The following is a 16439-nucleotide window of genomic DNA, read 5'->3' as shown; positions in this document are numbered from 1 at the left end:
AAGTAAGGTGTGAGAGCTGATATAGAACAGAGTCAACTAAACAAAGCCAAGGGAGGGAGAGAACAACTGAAGTCCAGGCAGCGGGTAATCCTATTGCCTCTCCTTTTACATCCTGAAAGTCTTTCTTCCTCAGTCTTTCTAGATCCACAGTCAGTTCGTGGTGGGGAGATGACTCAGTGGATAAAGTGCTTGCTACGAAAACCTGACAACCTGAGTGTAGATCCCCAGACCCACACAAAATTCTGGATGCAGCAGCACAAGCTTATCTGTAATTTCAGCATGTCCCAGACCAAGAGACAGGAAGCTGAGACAGAAGACCTGCCCAAGACTTGTGGGTCAGCTAGTCTTGTCATGGTGCAGTGAGCAAGGTGTCCACTGCATGGTGCAGTGAACGAGGTGTCCAGTCTCGGACAAGATGGAAGGTGAGGACTGATATCTGAGGTTGTTCTCTGACCTACATATATACACCATGGTATGTATATGCATAGATGCACTCGAATACACACACACGCACACACACGCACGCACGCACGCATGCGCACACACGCATGCACGCACGCGCACACACACACATGCACGCACATACACGCACGCACATACACTACAACACAAAACAAAACGACCAGACTCCATCAAGTCTCACCGCAATCCCGTAACGTGTTACTCTTCCAGCCTCACAGGCCTTTAGCGCTGCTGGAAGCTCCTCTCCGTCGTGAGACTCCCCATCAGTGACAACTACCAGCAGCCTAGCGGCCTCTGGTCTGCCGCCCCGGGACTCACTGAACCCTTCTGTGCTAAGAAGAGAGAGAGAAAAAGAATGAGATACGGTCATGTGTGTGTACGTGCACAAGAGCACGTGCATACACACAGGCATGCATGCACGTACACATGCATGTACAGTGTATTTAACACTGTCAGCAGTTCACTGAGGTCAGGTGCCTTTTACACCATCCCCCAACAGTGTCTAGCATGCAAACTGTCTGGATGGCACAGAACATATAGAATAATCTGTCGTCAGTGTAAATATATGTACAAGCTTCATCCATTCATAGATTCATTCAGCCAACATTGCACTTGGGTTCGCAAGATCAAGGAAATGGAGAATAGAGACTGGCCAGGTCAGGTAGCCTCCCCAGAGGTTTAGGGTCATGTATGAAAAGAAGGCCTGGTGTAAGTGATTAAGAAGCTAAGAATCAGGGGCTGGGGATTTAGCTCAGTGGTAGAGCGCTTACCTAGGAAGCGCAAGGCCCTGGGTTCGATCCCCAGCTCCGAAAAAAAAAGAACCAAAAAAAAAAAAAAAAAAAAAAAAAGAAGCTAAGAATCAGACCCAGGAGTAGAAGAGATGGAGTTCTGTATGTGGAAACAAAACAAACAGGGAGAGACACAGCCACAGACACTGTAAAATGCAAATACAGTGACAGCAACCTCCGTGAACTTCTGGCACGAAGATAAGCCCCCAGCGTGTCTTGTGATGTGCTTACTACTCCAGTCCCTCTCCATCGCCCTGCTAATCCTTCATCTTCCCACACACGAGCCCTTCACCATGCCTCACCATGCCACCATTATTGCTTGGGCCGTTCTCGTTTCTCGCCCCTCCCTCCGACTGAGGTTCCTCGCTGCTCTCACAACTTCTTCCTTTGTCCGGAAATCTCCCAGGGACCACTCGTGCACAGGGTTCTCCCCGTACTGTACCAGTCCTACCTGAGAATAACAGACCATGTACACACATGGGACGTATGTAGAGGGTGAAGATGGAGGATAAAGGCTGAAGGGAAAGTGAACGCCTAACAGGTGTGTCCAACATGCAGCCTGCGGGCCCCAGGCAACTACATGCATCAAAGGGAAGCTATCAGCATGGCCCCCATACGATCATAAACTTGCTTCAAACATTATGAAATCTTTGTTACTTTTTGGTAACTTAATGGCACAGTTCTTGAGCACGAGCTCTGTAGAAGACAATGTCCTGGGGTGATGTTAAGAGGTTGGACATGGGGTTGGGGATTTAGTTCAGTGGTAGAGCAAGCGCAAGGCCCTGGGTTCAGTCCCCAGCTCAAAAAAAAAAAAAAAAAAAAAAAAAAAAAAAGAGGTTGGACATGCCACTTACACTGAAGGGACCGTGAATGTTTGTCTCTATTCCTCCAATCCCATCCATATCTCTCTCTCACCTGTATCTGCTCTGGATCGATAAACAGTCTTCCTACCAGCCTCCGAAGGAAAGTCTGAACTTCTGACCAGGGATAGATACTATTGGAGCCATCCAAAACAATGACGACATCCATGTATGTAGGACAACCTAGAAGTGGGGATATAGTAATGGGATACAAAGACAGGGAAGGATCGGCGTAGAGGCAATAAGGAAAAATATCCAAGGAGATCACTGCAATGAAAGCATTTACTGGGGACTGCTCTCTCACTTACAAGGAAAGCACTGTGCTAGGTCCTCAGTGTAGAAATGAATGAAGAAGAGACGGGTAAACATAAAGAATAAAACATGCTCTAGTGAGAAACCTACCGCTACTCTGGGCTACAGAAGACTGAGAGAGCCTCGCTTTCCTTTGTGTTTGTGTGGGGAGGGGCAGTATTCGAACCAAGGCTTCTCCTCATGCCCTTCTAATGTGCCAGGGAGGGGAATGTCCAGCAAAGGCCATACGTGCCTATTATCCCACTTGAGAACCTGAGGCAAGCAAATTCCAAGTTCAAGGCAGCTTGGACTGCATAAGAATATCTCCCCAAAGGCAGCAGATAACAAAGTATATGAAAGGAATGAGGGAAGAACCTAATAACTGAGAGCTCACTTGGTATCCATAAGACCCACAAAAATAAGATATTGAAGATTCTGAGAAAATGCACTCAGGTAGAGGACATTGTAAACAAAAGAATCGAGGTCCAAAATTAAACAGCATGGAACGACAATAATGCAAAGGTGATAGATGAGGGGCAGGCTGTGTGCAGGATATGTTGTTTTTTGTTTTTTGTTTTTTTTTAAGTTGGTAAAACCAGATCCTGGTGTCTTGAGGCTCTCCTAAGGAGTCTGAATTCTAATCTGTTAGTGAACAGGAGCCTTTTCTTCAAGCACTCTTGGGAATGATGAGGATAGCTGTGTAGACCCTCCACCAAGTCTTTTGGTTTGTTTTTCCCACCCAGGATCCCCATCTGGAAACTGAGCTCTTGGGCCCTCCCAGTGGCTCACGTTGGGCGGTCGGTGCCAGGCTCCCCTGAAGTCGGAATGAAGCATCCACATGGGCACATATTCCAGAACTGAAGACAGAGCTGCCGCAGGCACGAGACCAGAGAGGGGCACAGGCCTGGCGGATAGGGGACATAGATATTCCCAGGCTTGAGAGGGGCCTCTCAGAACATACACCTAGTTAAAAAAGAGATGGAGACCACTCCATGGGGCACCCTATCTTGCTCTCTAGGATTTTGAATTCCTTGTCTCTTCTATACAGACTAATTTCCCTTACCATAATGCTCTTTCTGTTGTTGTTTGGTTAGTTTTGGTTTTGGGTTTTTCAAAACAGGATTTCGCTGCATAGCATTGACTGTCCTGGAAATTACTCTGTAGGTCAGGCCTGCATCTGCCTCTAGAACGCTGGGATCAAAGGCATATGCCAGCACTGCCCAGATACCATAATTCTTCCCTGCTCTGAGCCTTCTGAGGCCCGTCTTTTAGCTCACCATGAATCCCCCATCAGCATCTGTCTCCAGGAGAGACATCCCGAGGTGCATATTCACAGCAGGCTGAGAGGAATTTCCCAGTTGATAGTCATCTGGTTGGAGTGGGGAGAAGGGGTAGAAAGAATGAAGTCATGGCGTCATAGTTTCCGGTGCTTTCGTTCAGAGTCTTAGGGAAGAAAACGAAAAAGAATCCATTGACGACAAGGTCTGTCTAAGTCATGGGGGCAAAGAGGCCGATGTCCAAGGAGTCAGAGTTACTAGATGTCAAAACCAGGGGTTAGTAGGGGAGAAGTCAGGCTTCTTCTTACCCAGGTGGCCTTTGGTACATGGAGCACTGTGGAATCCCCCTATAGAGCAACGATAAACATCCCCCTTTCGGTCACCTGAAGGCCCATCCCAGGGGGCGCCCACCAGCATCCTGGAAGGAGAATATGGCTATAAAGATTCAGTGAGCAAAGGGAGAGCATGAGATGGCATGAAGCCCTAGGCACTTTCAACAGCCAGCTGGGACCTGTCTACCCCGCCTCCCTTTATCGGTGCAATCAGAGTCCTAACCCCATGCTCCCGTTTTCCCTCTCACCATCGCTGTCCACCCCCAACATGCTGTAAGACACTGTATCCAAATTCAGCCTCTGGTGGCCCTGTGAATAGGCGTGGGTGATGCTCATCCAAATTAAAGGGGGAGCAGAGACCTGAGGGGTGAGGAGCATAATTAGCATCAACCAATCAGGTCATGAAGGACCGGAGAGGCATAGCCGGAGACAAGCCGGGAGGAGTGTTTCCACCTCGGTGTTCCTGTCTGGTTACTTAGAAGCTCATCTGGTATGTGTCAGTGTCTCAGAGTCCCAGGTGGGATGACTGGATGACTCTCTTCCTGCAGAGAGAGGGGGTGAGGGGCAGGGGCAGGGGTCCTAAGGCCCTGTGCCATGCTGAAGCACAGCTGCATTTTTATTCTCACTCCTGAAATCTCATTCACAGACACATCTGGAAAGGATGGGTTACTCTTGACACATCATTCCTCCCACACGGTCTCCTCTCTAAGCTGTGAGAGTCAAAAGAGAAAGAGGGCTTTTCTGAAGATGCAGAATCACCACCCTTTCCAAATTCTTCCCAAACCCAGGGCCATGGGGAGAAGAGGAGGAGGGCAAGGAGCTCCCTGCCTGGGCGTCTCCTCTTTCCATTTCTTTTTGACATTGTCACACTTGCACTCTTTCTCCAAGGTCTAGGGCGCTGGCTCCTTCTAGCCCTGCCAACCTCAGTACTAATTATGTGGGTGGAACCATCAGCCTACCCACACTCAGTTTGCCATCTACCCCCCAAGATTCCACCCATCAATCTGCTCCTTGTCTCATCCACCCTACAAAAACCCTTTGCCTACTCCCATAGTTCCTCAAACTTGGGGGCTCACTCTAGGGGTCCCCAACTGTGTCCTACTGACTCCTTTCTTCTGACCCCAATGCCCTTAAAATCAGAGCTGTTATTTTAGGAAACAAAGATTATAGGGCACTAGCAGGGAGAAATTCCAAGCCTCTTGTCCCTCCCATGATTCTCTTCCCCACTGTCTTGCTCTTTGCATCCTAGCAACCCTCCATCCCCCAATATCTAACTCCAATTTGCACGGCGCTCACTTTCAGAAAGGTATTTTATATGTGAGGCTTTTCGCCTCCAGGAAATTGGCAGGGCTATGAGACCAGAACTGTAGCTCGGTCGTTAGGCGAACCCAGAGTTCTGACCACATAGTAAGGCATTTATGCCTCAGGCACCAAGGAGCACCAATGGCAGGGAGAAGCAGGAATCGGACCCGCCGATGAGAGACGTTTCTTTTCTGTATCCTCATGTCTATGGAGTTTAGGACAAAGGTTTTAGAGGATTAGGTACAAACCTTACTCAAGCCAGAGGAAGTTTTAGCCCCTGCCATTTGGGAGTCTAAGAATATGAGTGCACACATGAAATATAGTATCAGTATTAACCTCTGACCCGAGCTCCCAAAGACCTTTAACCATAATGGTCCCAATTCTAACCAATCCATGCATCTTCCACTCCCACCAGAAACCAAGTTCACTTCCCTCACCTGTCAGCAACGCAAGGGGCAAGAACAGGTGAGGGATGGAGGGAAGCTCCATGGCTGCTTGTCGGGTCCTGTCCGGAAAGCTGAGTCGCTCTGTCTCTCTCCTTCACTGTTTTCGTTATTTTCCCTCCCATCCTGCCCCCTCCCACTGGCAGCTAAAAATAAAGTTGGACGGAATGGGAGTGGTAGTGGAAGGGAGCTGTGAGGAGCCCCAGACAGGAGGACAGAGCAGTCTTATTCCAGCCCTCCCTTGGTGCTGCCCCCTGGAGGCCTTAGCTAATATTCAGAGAGAACACGCATTTTGACCCTTTCTGAGGCCATTTTTATGCACGGTTTATTTGTTCAATGATTTCCTCCAGTTTGGAACAGAAAGTAGGATTTAGAGCAATATTTTTTTTTGCCTCATTATTCTTAACATGGAATAGGCAAAATAGCAGCTGACAGCAGTGACAGCAGCATTTTCCTGCCTACTGTGTGAAGGGCAGTCCTACTGTGTGACCTTGCCAGTCCACGAGTTTCCACTGAGTTCTGCTCATGTTTATGTGTGTTTAATAGCTTTTGGAGATCACTTCTCGGCCTTTTGGCTAAGATCAAGTGTAGTATCTGTTCTTATCAGTTTAATATCTGATACGTCCTCTATCCGAGGACAATATATTAAATGGATTTTTGGAACTAGGAGTTGGAATAGGAGCTTTCTCCGTCCACTCCACGCATCGACCTGGTACTGCAGTACCTCCAGGAACGGTGCACCCCCTCAGGGGATTTACATGTCTGAAAAGTAGACTTCTTGGGTGACTTCTTTTGTCATCCTTGCTCTCCTTAACTTCTCTACTACAAGCAGCTCTAACAAGTACTCTGTTTTCTTGCTACATCTGCATTCCGGGTTTTTTCCATGCAGATCTTTGGGGCTTCTTTTTCTAAGCCTGAGGTAATGTCTGTCTTCCAGAAGTGTCTCCACCAGAAGGTTTTCACGAGCCTGGACTTTGTTTGAAAGGCCTGCTCCAGCACTGTCTGCCTCATTTCTTGAGTTCTTTGTCTTTAACCCTCTGTAATAAACATTTTTCTCTCAAAAAAAAAATAGCTTTTGGAGAGTCTTTGCCTGTAAACAGGTGTGCTTTGTGGTGTCAAGATAATTACTTTGTTTTAGAGCGTCTGTCCCCTAACTTGAGGCTGTGAACATCTTAGTTTGTGTCTTGTTTAGAACTGGGACCGTTATGTTGTGTCCACTACCTTTGTGCCCAACACTTAAGTTTTCCATGAAAACCTGTGGTTAACCCTTTTAGCTACTGATGCCAAGGAAGCCCATCCACAGTCACAGGAGCTAAGGCTTATGATGACCAGAACATGAGAGACCAGATGTCATGAGCAGCTGAACAGAGTGACACTTGCTTTCCTGGCTATTCAACAGCCTAAGGCAGGAGAGCTCAGAGTTTCAGGCCAGCCTAGGTAACACAGCGAGACCCTCACCACGTCTTGAAATTGAATAAAAAAGTCAGTGAGCAAACCGATCTTTAATTTGTTGGCCTGGAAGGCTCGCTTGCTCTGTGGGCAAGGACCAGTTATTTACACAGAATCATTGTACAGTATTTACAGGAAGAGGCCAGACACAGCATCCGTGTGGATAGTTAAAGAAAGGGCAAGAACCACGTGGGGAAGGAAACTCTAATATCAAAGTAAACGCAGAAACTGAAAAGTGTGGAAGACCAGAGGAGCGTCTGTCTGAATCAGAAGACAGTCTGCTGCGGCAGACCCAAGGAAGAAGCCTCAAGTAGCCTGCAGAGGTGTGGGGAAGGGTGTGCTGGGCATGAAATAAAGCCTTGAAAAGTATGCAGTATGGAAGAGAAAAAATATGCTACCTGCTGTTTCAGAGAAAAGAATACAATTAGCACTTTATCATCCATAACTTATGCTCCCCCATCAAAGAGCAATCCCCACTTCTTTTAAAAGTATCTGGACAAGAGACTAAGAAAGAGAATTCTGTCTCAAGGTAACAAACTTTTAACTAGGCTCAAGACATCTAGATAAAGGGAAGACAGCAAAGAGGTTCTGGCAATGGAACTGAAGGCCAACCGCAGAGGTGCGCTGGAGTCTTCCCATGGGCATCGCCTTCCTGACCTGTCTTTGGCAGGTTCTTCCCCTCATCCCTAAGTGTCTGGATTTTAACTTCAGACAAGGAGTTCATTGGAACGAGGCTGGCACACGGGGGACAGGCTCAGCTCCCATCTCATCAATTTGGGTTCCCTCCTTATCTCACACCACACTGTCAGGGCTTGAGTCGTAGCCAGGGACAGATTAGGGTGAGAATAGACAGAACGGAGGATATGAGGCCACACAGCCCCACAATCCCACGGCCACAACGCCAGAGGCCTAGTTTGTCCAGTGGGATGAAGAGGTCACAGGCATTTCTCAGCACATCCAGCAGAAGAGGGGGGTGATCTCGAAGGACACGTGCCAGTAGCAGGATTCGGAGCCGAAATTTCAAAGCCAGTTGTGGCAGACATCCTCCTGGAGTCCCTGGTCCTCCAGGTCCCCCAGTCTCTAATCCTGAGACTCCTACTCCAGAAATCTTCATTCGCCTGCTGTGAGCTGAAGTCTCTTGTTCCATCAACAGGCGAATCTCATAAGCATCCCGGCTCAGGTTCATGATGAGGGAGAAGAGATAGTACCTGAGACACACAGGGCACACACGACACACGGGTTAGAAAGGGACAAAGGTCTGTGGAACAACACGCCCCATAGACTGGAAGGGGAGTCTACATTAGAACATTAGAAGCGACTGCTAAAATCCGCTATTGGAAATATCCACGCTGGGGCTGGAGAGATAGCTTAGTAGGTAAAGGCACTGTCATCAAGCCTGAAGAACTAGGTTAGATCCCCAGAACCCATGTGGAGGCTGAAACTGACTTCCCCAAGTTGTCCTTTGACTTCCACAGACACACTAATGTACTTATATGTACCCACATACCCAATATAAATAAACTAATATATTACATATAACATAAATAGAGATATAGATAACTTTTTGAAAAGGTAAAAAAAAATTAGGTAACTTAAAAAAAGTTAAAAAATATATCTTGCTGGTTGCTGGGCTGGAGAGATGGCTCAGCGGTTAAGAGCACCAACTGCTCTTCCAGAGGTCTTGAGTTCAATTCCCAGCAACCACATGGTGGCTCACAGCCATCTGTAGTGAGATCTGATGCCCTCCTCTGGTGTGTCTGAAGACAGCTGCAGTGTCCTCACATACATAAAATAAATAAATTTTTTTAAAAAAATCATCCTTTCTGGAGCTGGAGAGATGGCTCAGTGGTTAAGAACACTCATTGTTCTTCCAGGGGTCCTGAGTTCAAATCCCAGCAACCACACGGTTGTTGTAAAAATATAAAAATAATAAATGTATTATTGGCTTTTACCTCGCTAGGTCCTGCACCTCAGTGCCCCAAGATATCTACTAGATATCTTGGCGGAAACACATCCCAGCCGCACAATTTCCTACACTCAAACCCTCACATAAAAGAACACACAACACAATAATCTTAGATTCAGTTGATAAGATATAATTGCCCACATTGAATTTGTAAAGTACAGGTGAAGGGCAGGTACAAGATAGAAGGAGGCCTGTCATTGGAGGAGAAGGAAGGATGGGCAGGAGAGAAGTTTGAAGGAAGAGGAGGAGACTGGAGGAGAAAGGAAGAGAAAGGACAGAGGAGAGGGGAGAAGCCACGGCAGGTGATGTTAAGATTCCGCTCTGTGTATTTACAGGTTGTTATGAATGTTCCTAAGGGATGGATGGTACGGGCTTTGTATGTTTATGTGGGCAGTTATATCTTACCAATTGGGTCAAAGGTTACTGTGTTGTGTGTTCCTTTATGTGACGCTCTGAGTGTAGCGAAGTATGAGGCGGCAGGAGACACTGGGCCGCCGAGGAGTTGGGATGTTTCCACCAAGAACGAGCAGATATCTTGGGGCACCATGGTGCTGAACCTAGTGAGGCAAAAGACCACAATACTTTTTTTATTTTTTATATTTTTACAACACACGGTGGCTCACAACTATCTGTAATGAGATCCCATGCCCTCTGGTGTGTCTGAAGACAGCCACAGTGTACTTATATATAACAAATAGATTGTTAAAAAGAAAAAAAAGAATCCTCCTTTCTTGACAACATACTAGGTTCAATAAATCTGATACAGAAAGACTCATGATCTCACCTATGTGTTAATCAAAATAGTCTAACTTATGGAATAAGGACTGGAGGGGGCAGGAAACAGAAAGCCCTTAGCTAACGGGACAAATATTCAATTCTACAAAATAAATAGTTCTGTATATCTAACATGGTGACCACAATATAATACGTCACTTAACACAATAACATACAGTTAGTATAATCATGTACTTGAAAGTTGCTAAATGGGTTAATTTCAGATCAGGTGTTCTTATTAAAAAGGTGTCACCATGAGGTTATGAGCATTTTAAAAATTATTATTATGTATGTGGGTGTTTTGCCTGCATGTATGTCTGTGCACTAGGTGCATGCCTGCCACCCAAGGAGGCCAGAAGAGGGTGTCGCACAAGGAACTGGAGATGCCAGTGTTTATGAGAGTCATGCGGATGCTGGGAGTTGAACTGGCATCCTCTGGAAGAACAGCTAGCATTCTTTTTTTTGGTTCTTTTTTTCAGAGCTGGGGACTGAACCCAGGGCCTTGCGCTTCCTAGGCAAGCGCTCTACCACTGAGCTAAATCCCCAACCCCAACAGCTAGCATTCTTAAGTGCTGTGTCTTTTCCAGCCCCAGACTAAGTGATCTTGACTATTGTGATCATTTCACCATCTGCATATACAAGACATCACACTGTATGTTTAATATGTAGAATTATACCCCAGAAATAATAATAATAATAAAAAGCAACTCTCCTGCTATTCTACAATGTGCTTATGTGCACCTTAAGGTCCTGGCTTAAAATGTGTGAGTCATGAAATCTGCAAAGATCAACTCCAAATTTCCTTTCTGAGACAATCCCTCTAACATACCACACTCTGAGCTGGAGATGGCAGTGGTGATGTGCTTGCCACACAAGAGTGAGGCCCTAAGCTCAGATCCCTAGAGCCCATGTCAATGCTGGTAGACATGGAGACAGGGACTCCCAGAATAAGGTGGCTAGTCAGACAAGCATTGTGTAGGTGAGCTCTGGGTTCAACTGAAAGAACCTGTGTCAATGGATACAGTGGAGAAAGGCAGGGAGACTTCCAAAGCCAATGTATACATGTATCCAGACTTTTGCACACACTTGTGCAAACACACAAACACATTCACACGGAAAAATACACTTAACTTGACCCTAAAAATGCAAACTATTTTGAAAGAACAAATTTAGTTGTTCAAGAAACACATACAATCTCTGAGTTCAAGGCTAGTCTGGTCTATAGTGAGTTCCAGGACAGCCTAAGCTACACAGAGAAACCCAGTCTCAAAAAAAAAAAAAAAAAAAAAAAAAAAAAAAAAAAAAAAAAAACAAAAACAAAGGAAAAGACAGAAGACAGATGGGGTAGGAGAGGGGGGTGGGGAGTGAGAGTGTGTGTTACAGGCTAAAGTGGTGGTGTATGCCCATGATCCCAACATTGAGGATCAGGAGTTCAAGGACAACCTGGGCTACATGAGACCCTGCCTCAAGAAAGAGAGAAGAAAATATATTTATATATACTTTGGATCAAATCTCTAAGAAAAAAAAAACACCAAGGACACCCTCCCCAAGGTCCAGACATATTGAGACTGCTAGAAATATTAGATTATAAATTTTGTAAGCAGAAAAAAATATTTTTGAGACAGAGTCTTATTCTGTAGCTCTGGCTGACCTGGAACTCACTATATAGAGTAGGCATACATCAAAGTCACAGAGATTCCCCTGCCTTTGCCTCCTAGTGCGGGATCTAAAGACTTGCATCACTTGGCCTAGTATAAAACCTACATCCTTGTTGTTTCTGGTTGAGACAGGATTTATTTCACTATGTAGTTCAGGCTGTCCATGAGTTTTTTATCCTGCCTAAGCCCTCCATATGCTGGGATTACAGGTAAGTCTCAAACACAAAAGCCTGTGTGTGTGTGTGTGTGTGTGTGTGTATGCGCGCGCCCGCCCCTGTTCCAAGGTATGCATACACATTGGTCAGAGGTAAACATCAGATGTTCTCTACTGCTCTCCACCATGTCTTGAAACACAGCCTTTTACTGAACCCAGAGCTCTGTACTTGTCAGACAGGACACTGGCACTGGAGCTCACAGGCAGGAGCAGTGTACCTGACTGCTTGCTGGGGATCCAAACTCAGCTGCTTCTGTTTGTATGCAACAGCTACTCTCATTACTTAGACACCTCTAGCTACAGTCTCTCTTGTCCCTACTCCAACTGCTGACGCTGATACAGTAGCTAGTAGCATAAAAGTAAATCACATCATTACCTCTGCTCTTAAAATTATACACTCCCTCCCCCCCTTTTTTTGGTTTTCTGAGACGAAGTTTCTCTGTGTAGCCCTGGCTGTCTTGAAACTCATTCTGTAGACCAGGCTGGCCTCAAACTCAGATCTGCCTGTTTCTGCTTCCCAAGTACCAGGATTAAAGGTGTAGACCACCACTGCCTGGCTCACTCTCCTTATCTAATTAACAACCAACCCTAGATACCTCAGCTTTACCCTCAGCCCCTTAATCTTACCTTCTACCGTTCTTTTCATAATCACTAAAGCCATGTGTGTACATGCGTGCATGTGTGCTCTGTGTGTGTTTCTGTGTGTAGATGAAAAGGCAGGCAGGTGCACATGCGCCTGTCTGAGACCAAAGGACATGCATGGAGACCAAGAGCACAAGCTCAAACTCTATTCTTGGTACTTCCCACCTTGTTTCTGGAGACAGGGTTTCCCATTGGTTTGTCTGCTGTTGTGAGTGATTATTTGTTTTTGGTTTTTTATTTAAGATAGTTTTATTTTATGTATATAGTTGTTTCACTGCATGTATGTCTATGCACCGTGTACATGCAGTGCCTGTGAAAGCCAGAAGAGGGCATCGGATTCCTTTAGAACTGAGAGTTACAGTTCTGAGCTGCCTTGTGGGTGCTGGGCTCCTAGTGCTCAAGTTCAAAAGAGGGGGTTCTCCTGCGGCTGCCTGTGGATCAAAAGGTAGAACTCTCAGCTCTTCTAGTCCCATGTCTGCCTACAGACTGCCATGCTCCTGCCATGACACTGGATGAACCTCTGAATCTGTAAGCCAGGCTCAATTAAATGTCTGCCTTTATAGGAACTGCTTTGATCATGGTCTTCACAGCAGTAAGCCCTAAGACATCAGGTTTCCTTGTTTTTACTCACTGAGTCATCTTAAACTTTATGTTTCACGGATCAGGCACATTTGTCTGGTTCTTGCCCATAGTAAGAAACTGAGAAATGTTCTTGGAAAATCCGAGCACAGTGGGAGTGGCATGAGCTTGTGCAGTCTCAGCTACCAGAGTGGCCAAGGCAGGAGGATGCTTTGAACCAGGAATTCTGTAGCAGCCTGAGTGACATAGCAAGACCCTCATCTCTTTCATGAGTGGAGGTACACACATGTGCACATGCATGTGAAGCCCACAGTTCAACCTGGGAGCCTTTCCTCAGGTGCTATCCACCTTGTTTTTGAGACAGGATTTCTCACTTGGCCTGGAACTTGCTTATTTTCCTAGGCCTGCTTAGGAATCCTCCAGTTTAACTCCATATTTCTGGGATTACAAGAATGTATCAGGGGCTGGAGAGATGGCTCAGTGGCTAAGAGCACTGGCTGCTCTTCAGAGATCCTAAGTTCAATTCCCAGCAACCACATGGTGGCTCACAACCATCTGTAATGGGATCCCATGCCCTCTTCTGGTGTGTCTGAAGACAGTGACAGTGTACTTATATATAATAAATAAATAAATCTTTTAAAAAGTAAATGAATAAGCTTTGCGCAGTGGCAGTATCGTAGCCAATGAGGTTTATCCGAGGCGCGATTATTGCTAATTGAAAAAGTAAATGAATAATATACAGTCATCCATCCACAGAGGATTAATTCCAGGATCTTCCCCCTGCTCACCAAGCCAAAATCAACCCAAATCCACAGCTGCTCGAAGCCCTTAGATAAAATGGTATTGCACATATGCACAATCCACACACTCCTCTGTACCCACCTCAGATTGCTTATAATATCTAATACAATGTAAGTGCCATGTAAAGAAATATTGTACAGTTTAAGGAATAACGACACAAACAATTTTCATGTTAAATTCAGCTGCACTTTTCCCCCCTCAACATTTCCAGTCTGTGGTTGCTTGACTCAGCAGATGTGGGAACAGTGGGTGTGAAAAGCCATTGTACACTCAAAAAAAATCCTGAGACACCTCTGTCTCATATATAGCAAGTTATGGGCCAGGGAGACAGAAGTGGAGGTGGGCCAGGAGGTGGAGGCGCTTGCCATGCAAACCTAATGGCTTGATCTTATTCTCGACCTGAGTTTGGAACCTGGAACTCACAGTAGGAGGAGAAAACCAGAAACTGAAAGCTGTTTGTTGTCTGACCTACAGATGTGTGTTGTGGTCTCTACAATAATTTTTATTGATGTAAACATATGGGGCTAGAGTGATGATTTAGTGGTTAAAAGCACGAGCTGTTCTTCTCTAGGACCTGGGTTTTGATTCCCAGAACCCACATGACAGCTCACAATCATCTGTAACTACAATTCTGATGCCCCTTTTTGGCCTCTGCCAGCACCAGGCACACAAATGGTGCACAGACATGCAGGCAAAATACCCATACATGTAAAGCAAAATGTTTAATGTTACAAGCTATGCAAGCTATGAGGAATGAAGGCTACAAATAGTTTTGTAGGAGAAAAGGAAAACCAACCTGAAGGAACGCTGTGCCCACTTCTCCTGGTCTACATGGGGAGCTAGTCCAGACTTCCCAGCCCACAGAACATTGTCACAGGCAAAGTACAAGGCTCTGTTGAGGTGACTAACAGTGATGCAGAATCTCAGAACGACATCTGACAGGTGCACAGCTCTTTTGGCTGACTCCAGGGCGTCTGCTGAGTTCCCCAGGCGGAGCACTTGTGGAGAATAACAAGGGAAAGCAAGGATTTGAAGTAGAGAGACAGGGGTGGGGTTGGGGATGAAAGAAAAAAGTAAAAGTTGAGCAATAATACCATACAGGGAGAAAGAGTAAAATAATTCGTTCTCCTTTTTAACTTCAAATCATAATTCATTTCTGTGCCAGTTTAGTTACTTGTCCGCGTCTCTTCGAGCAGCGCTAACTTCCTTATACCGGTTCCCTTACCTCTCACACAGGGGAGAGCCAAATGATGGTCAACTGGCAGAATGGGAGCATACAGGAAGGAAAGGCAATGGACTACCAGCTGAGGATGCTAAGAGAAAGGTTTGCTTTACTTACACTTTCGTCCGAGGCTCAGATGACCCTCCAGTTGTCGAATCTGTTTCTGTAACTCAGGACTAGCCCCATGTCTCTGCAAAGCATGGCCGAGAAGGGAACAGGCATATTGGGCGGCCCTGGAGGAGAGGACAGGCAGAGTAAGGGACAGGCCTCCCTAACCTCTCTGCCAACAATGTCCTCCGTGGGCTGGTGAGGCAATTAAGAGCACTTGTTCTTTCTTGCAGGGGACCTGGGTTCCACTCCCACATGGTGGCTCACAACTATCTGTAACTCCAGTTCCAGGGGATCCACCACCTTCTTCTGCCCTCTGCAGGCACCACACATGTGGCGCACATACATATTTGCAGACAAAACACTCAAATGGGTAAATTGAAAAACAAAAACCCTGCCAGGGACCCGTCCTCCTTTTCAAACCAATATCTTTCCGTTTTTTCCCTCCTGGCCAGGGGAAGGGAAAGATGTGCGAGGAAAATAAAGTCTAGAAGATGGAGGAGAGCACTATTTGGAGTTAGACTAAGAGTTTTGAAAATGATGAGGCCTAAAGGGATCAGTAAGCAGCCTAGGGTCCATCGCAAGCGTCCACACGAGAATTTATACATGAAACACGACAGAGGGAGATCTAGTTGAAGGGCAGATTATTTCTCTGGATAAGTGAACTAAGAGATTAAGGTCCTTGAACTGAACGGAAACAGAAGGGGAGCATAGATGGCGCGGTTCCTAGGTGACAACTGGTGCTAGGACGCAGAACCAAGGAGGATCGCCCCTCATGCCACCACACCAGCGAGGAAACTGTTGCTCTTTGTGGACACGGCAACCCTAGGCGGCCTCCCCGCTGGCCCACTCATGCCTCAGTTTCCCCATCTTTCCCTTGAGCAGGGAAGAATCATCTCACAACCGGCTGCGGCTGCGGAGTGTGCCTCCCGGGCCACGCGGGCCCCCGTAGCCACAGCTGACCCTTAGGGACCCCGTAGCGCGCCCGTCGCCTCGCGGAAACCTGCTCTGCCCTCCCGCCCGCGCTCCTCCCTCCGCCGCACCTACAGAGCCGCTCCCGGGCTTGGCTCTGAGCACTAAAGCGGACCCAGGCGTCCATGACAGCGGCAGCCCGGGCCCAAGGCGCCTCAGCCCGCCTGCTTCCAGCCCCAAGTCACGCCTCCTGGGCGAGCAACGGGGCTTCGCGAGGGACAAACCACGGCAGGAAGACCAACCAGCCGGAGCCAGCCTTGAAGCGGAATTTCAGGACGCGAAGTGAGATCGTGGGCGCG

At 46.7% G+C, this 16439-nt stretch overlaps 2 protein-coding genes, 1 non-coding gene and 1 pseudogene across 5 annotated transcripts in view; 2 read left to right on the top strand and 2 right to left on the bottom strand.

Moving 5' to 3' along the window:
* The window catches only part of Itga10 (integrin subunit alpha 10), a 19414-nt gene extending 13564 nt beyond the window's left edge, over nucleotides 1-5850 (bottom strand). The window contains 8 exon segments of the mRNA NM_001107699.2: nucleotides 644-794; nucleotides 1553-1701; nucleotides 2166-2293; nucleotides 3191-3305; nucleotides 3679-3770; nucleotides 3987-4096; nucleotides 4259-4370; nucleotides 5750-5850. Of these exon segments, the coding sequence (NP_001101169.2) occupies nucleotides 644-794; nucleotides 1553-1701; nucleotides 2166-2293; nucleotides 3191-3305; nucleotides 3679-3770; nucleotides 3987-4096; nucleotides 4259-4370; nucleotides 5750-5801 (909 nt within the window). The 5' untranslated portion in view covers nucleotides 5802-5850.
* Pex11b (peroxisomal biogenesis factor 11 beta) overlaps nucleotides 1-16439 on the bottom strand; it is a 19069-nt gene extending 2630 nt beyond the window's left edge. The window contains exons 1-5 of one of the 3 annotated variants that reach the window (XM_087624258.1): nucleotides 16212-16323; nucleotides 15178-15293; nucleotides 14635-14836; nucleotides 9576-9727; nucleotides 7239-8412 (exon numbers count right to left, since the gene is read on the bottom strand). In XM_087624258.1, coding sequence (XP_087480384.1) covers nucleotides 8387-8412; nucleotides 9576-9727; nucleotides 14635-14836; nucleotides 15178-15293; nucleotides 16212-16267 — 552 coding nt within the window. In that variant the 5' untranslated portion in view covers nucleotides 16268-16323 and the 3' untranslated portion in view covers nucleotides 7239-8386. 3 annotated transcript variants of the gene reach the window in all.
* Nucleotides 6311-6501, top strand: Rnu2-64 (RNA, U2 small nuclear 64). The gene has a single exon (XR_015679006.1). It is a non-coding gene; the product is annotated as a U2 spliceosomal RNA (small nuclear RNA).
* On the top strand, nucleotides 13692-13820 carry LOC120101126 (U4 spliceosomal RNA; annotated as a pseudogene).

Source organism: Rattus norvegicus, chromosome 2 (assembly GCF_021556685.1).
Source record: "Rattus norvegicus strain SHRSP/BbbUtx chromosome 2, alternate assembly SHRSP_T2T, whole genome shotgun sequence".
In the NCBI taxonomy this organism is placed as follows: domain Eukaryota; kingdom Metazoa; phylum Chordata; class Mammalia; order Rodentia; family Muridae; genus Rattus; species Rattus norvegicus.
The sequence above is the reverse complement of the archived record's forward strand: the minus strand, read 5'-3'. Positions and strand labels throughout refer to the sequence as shown.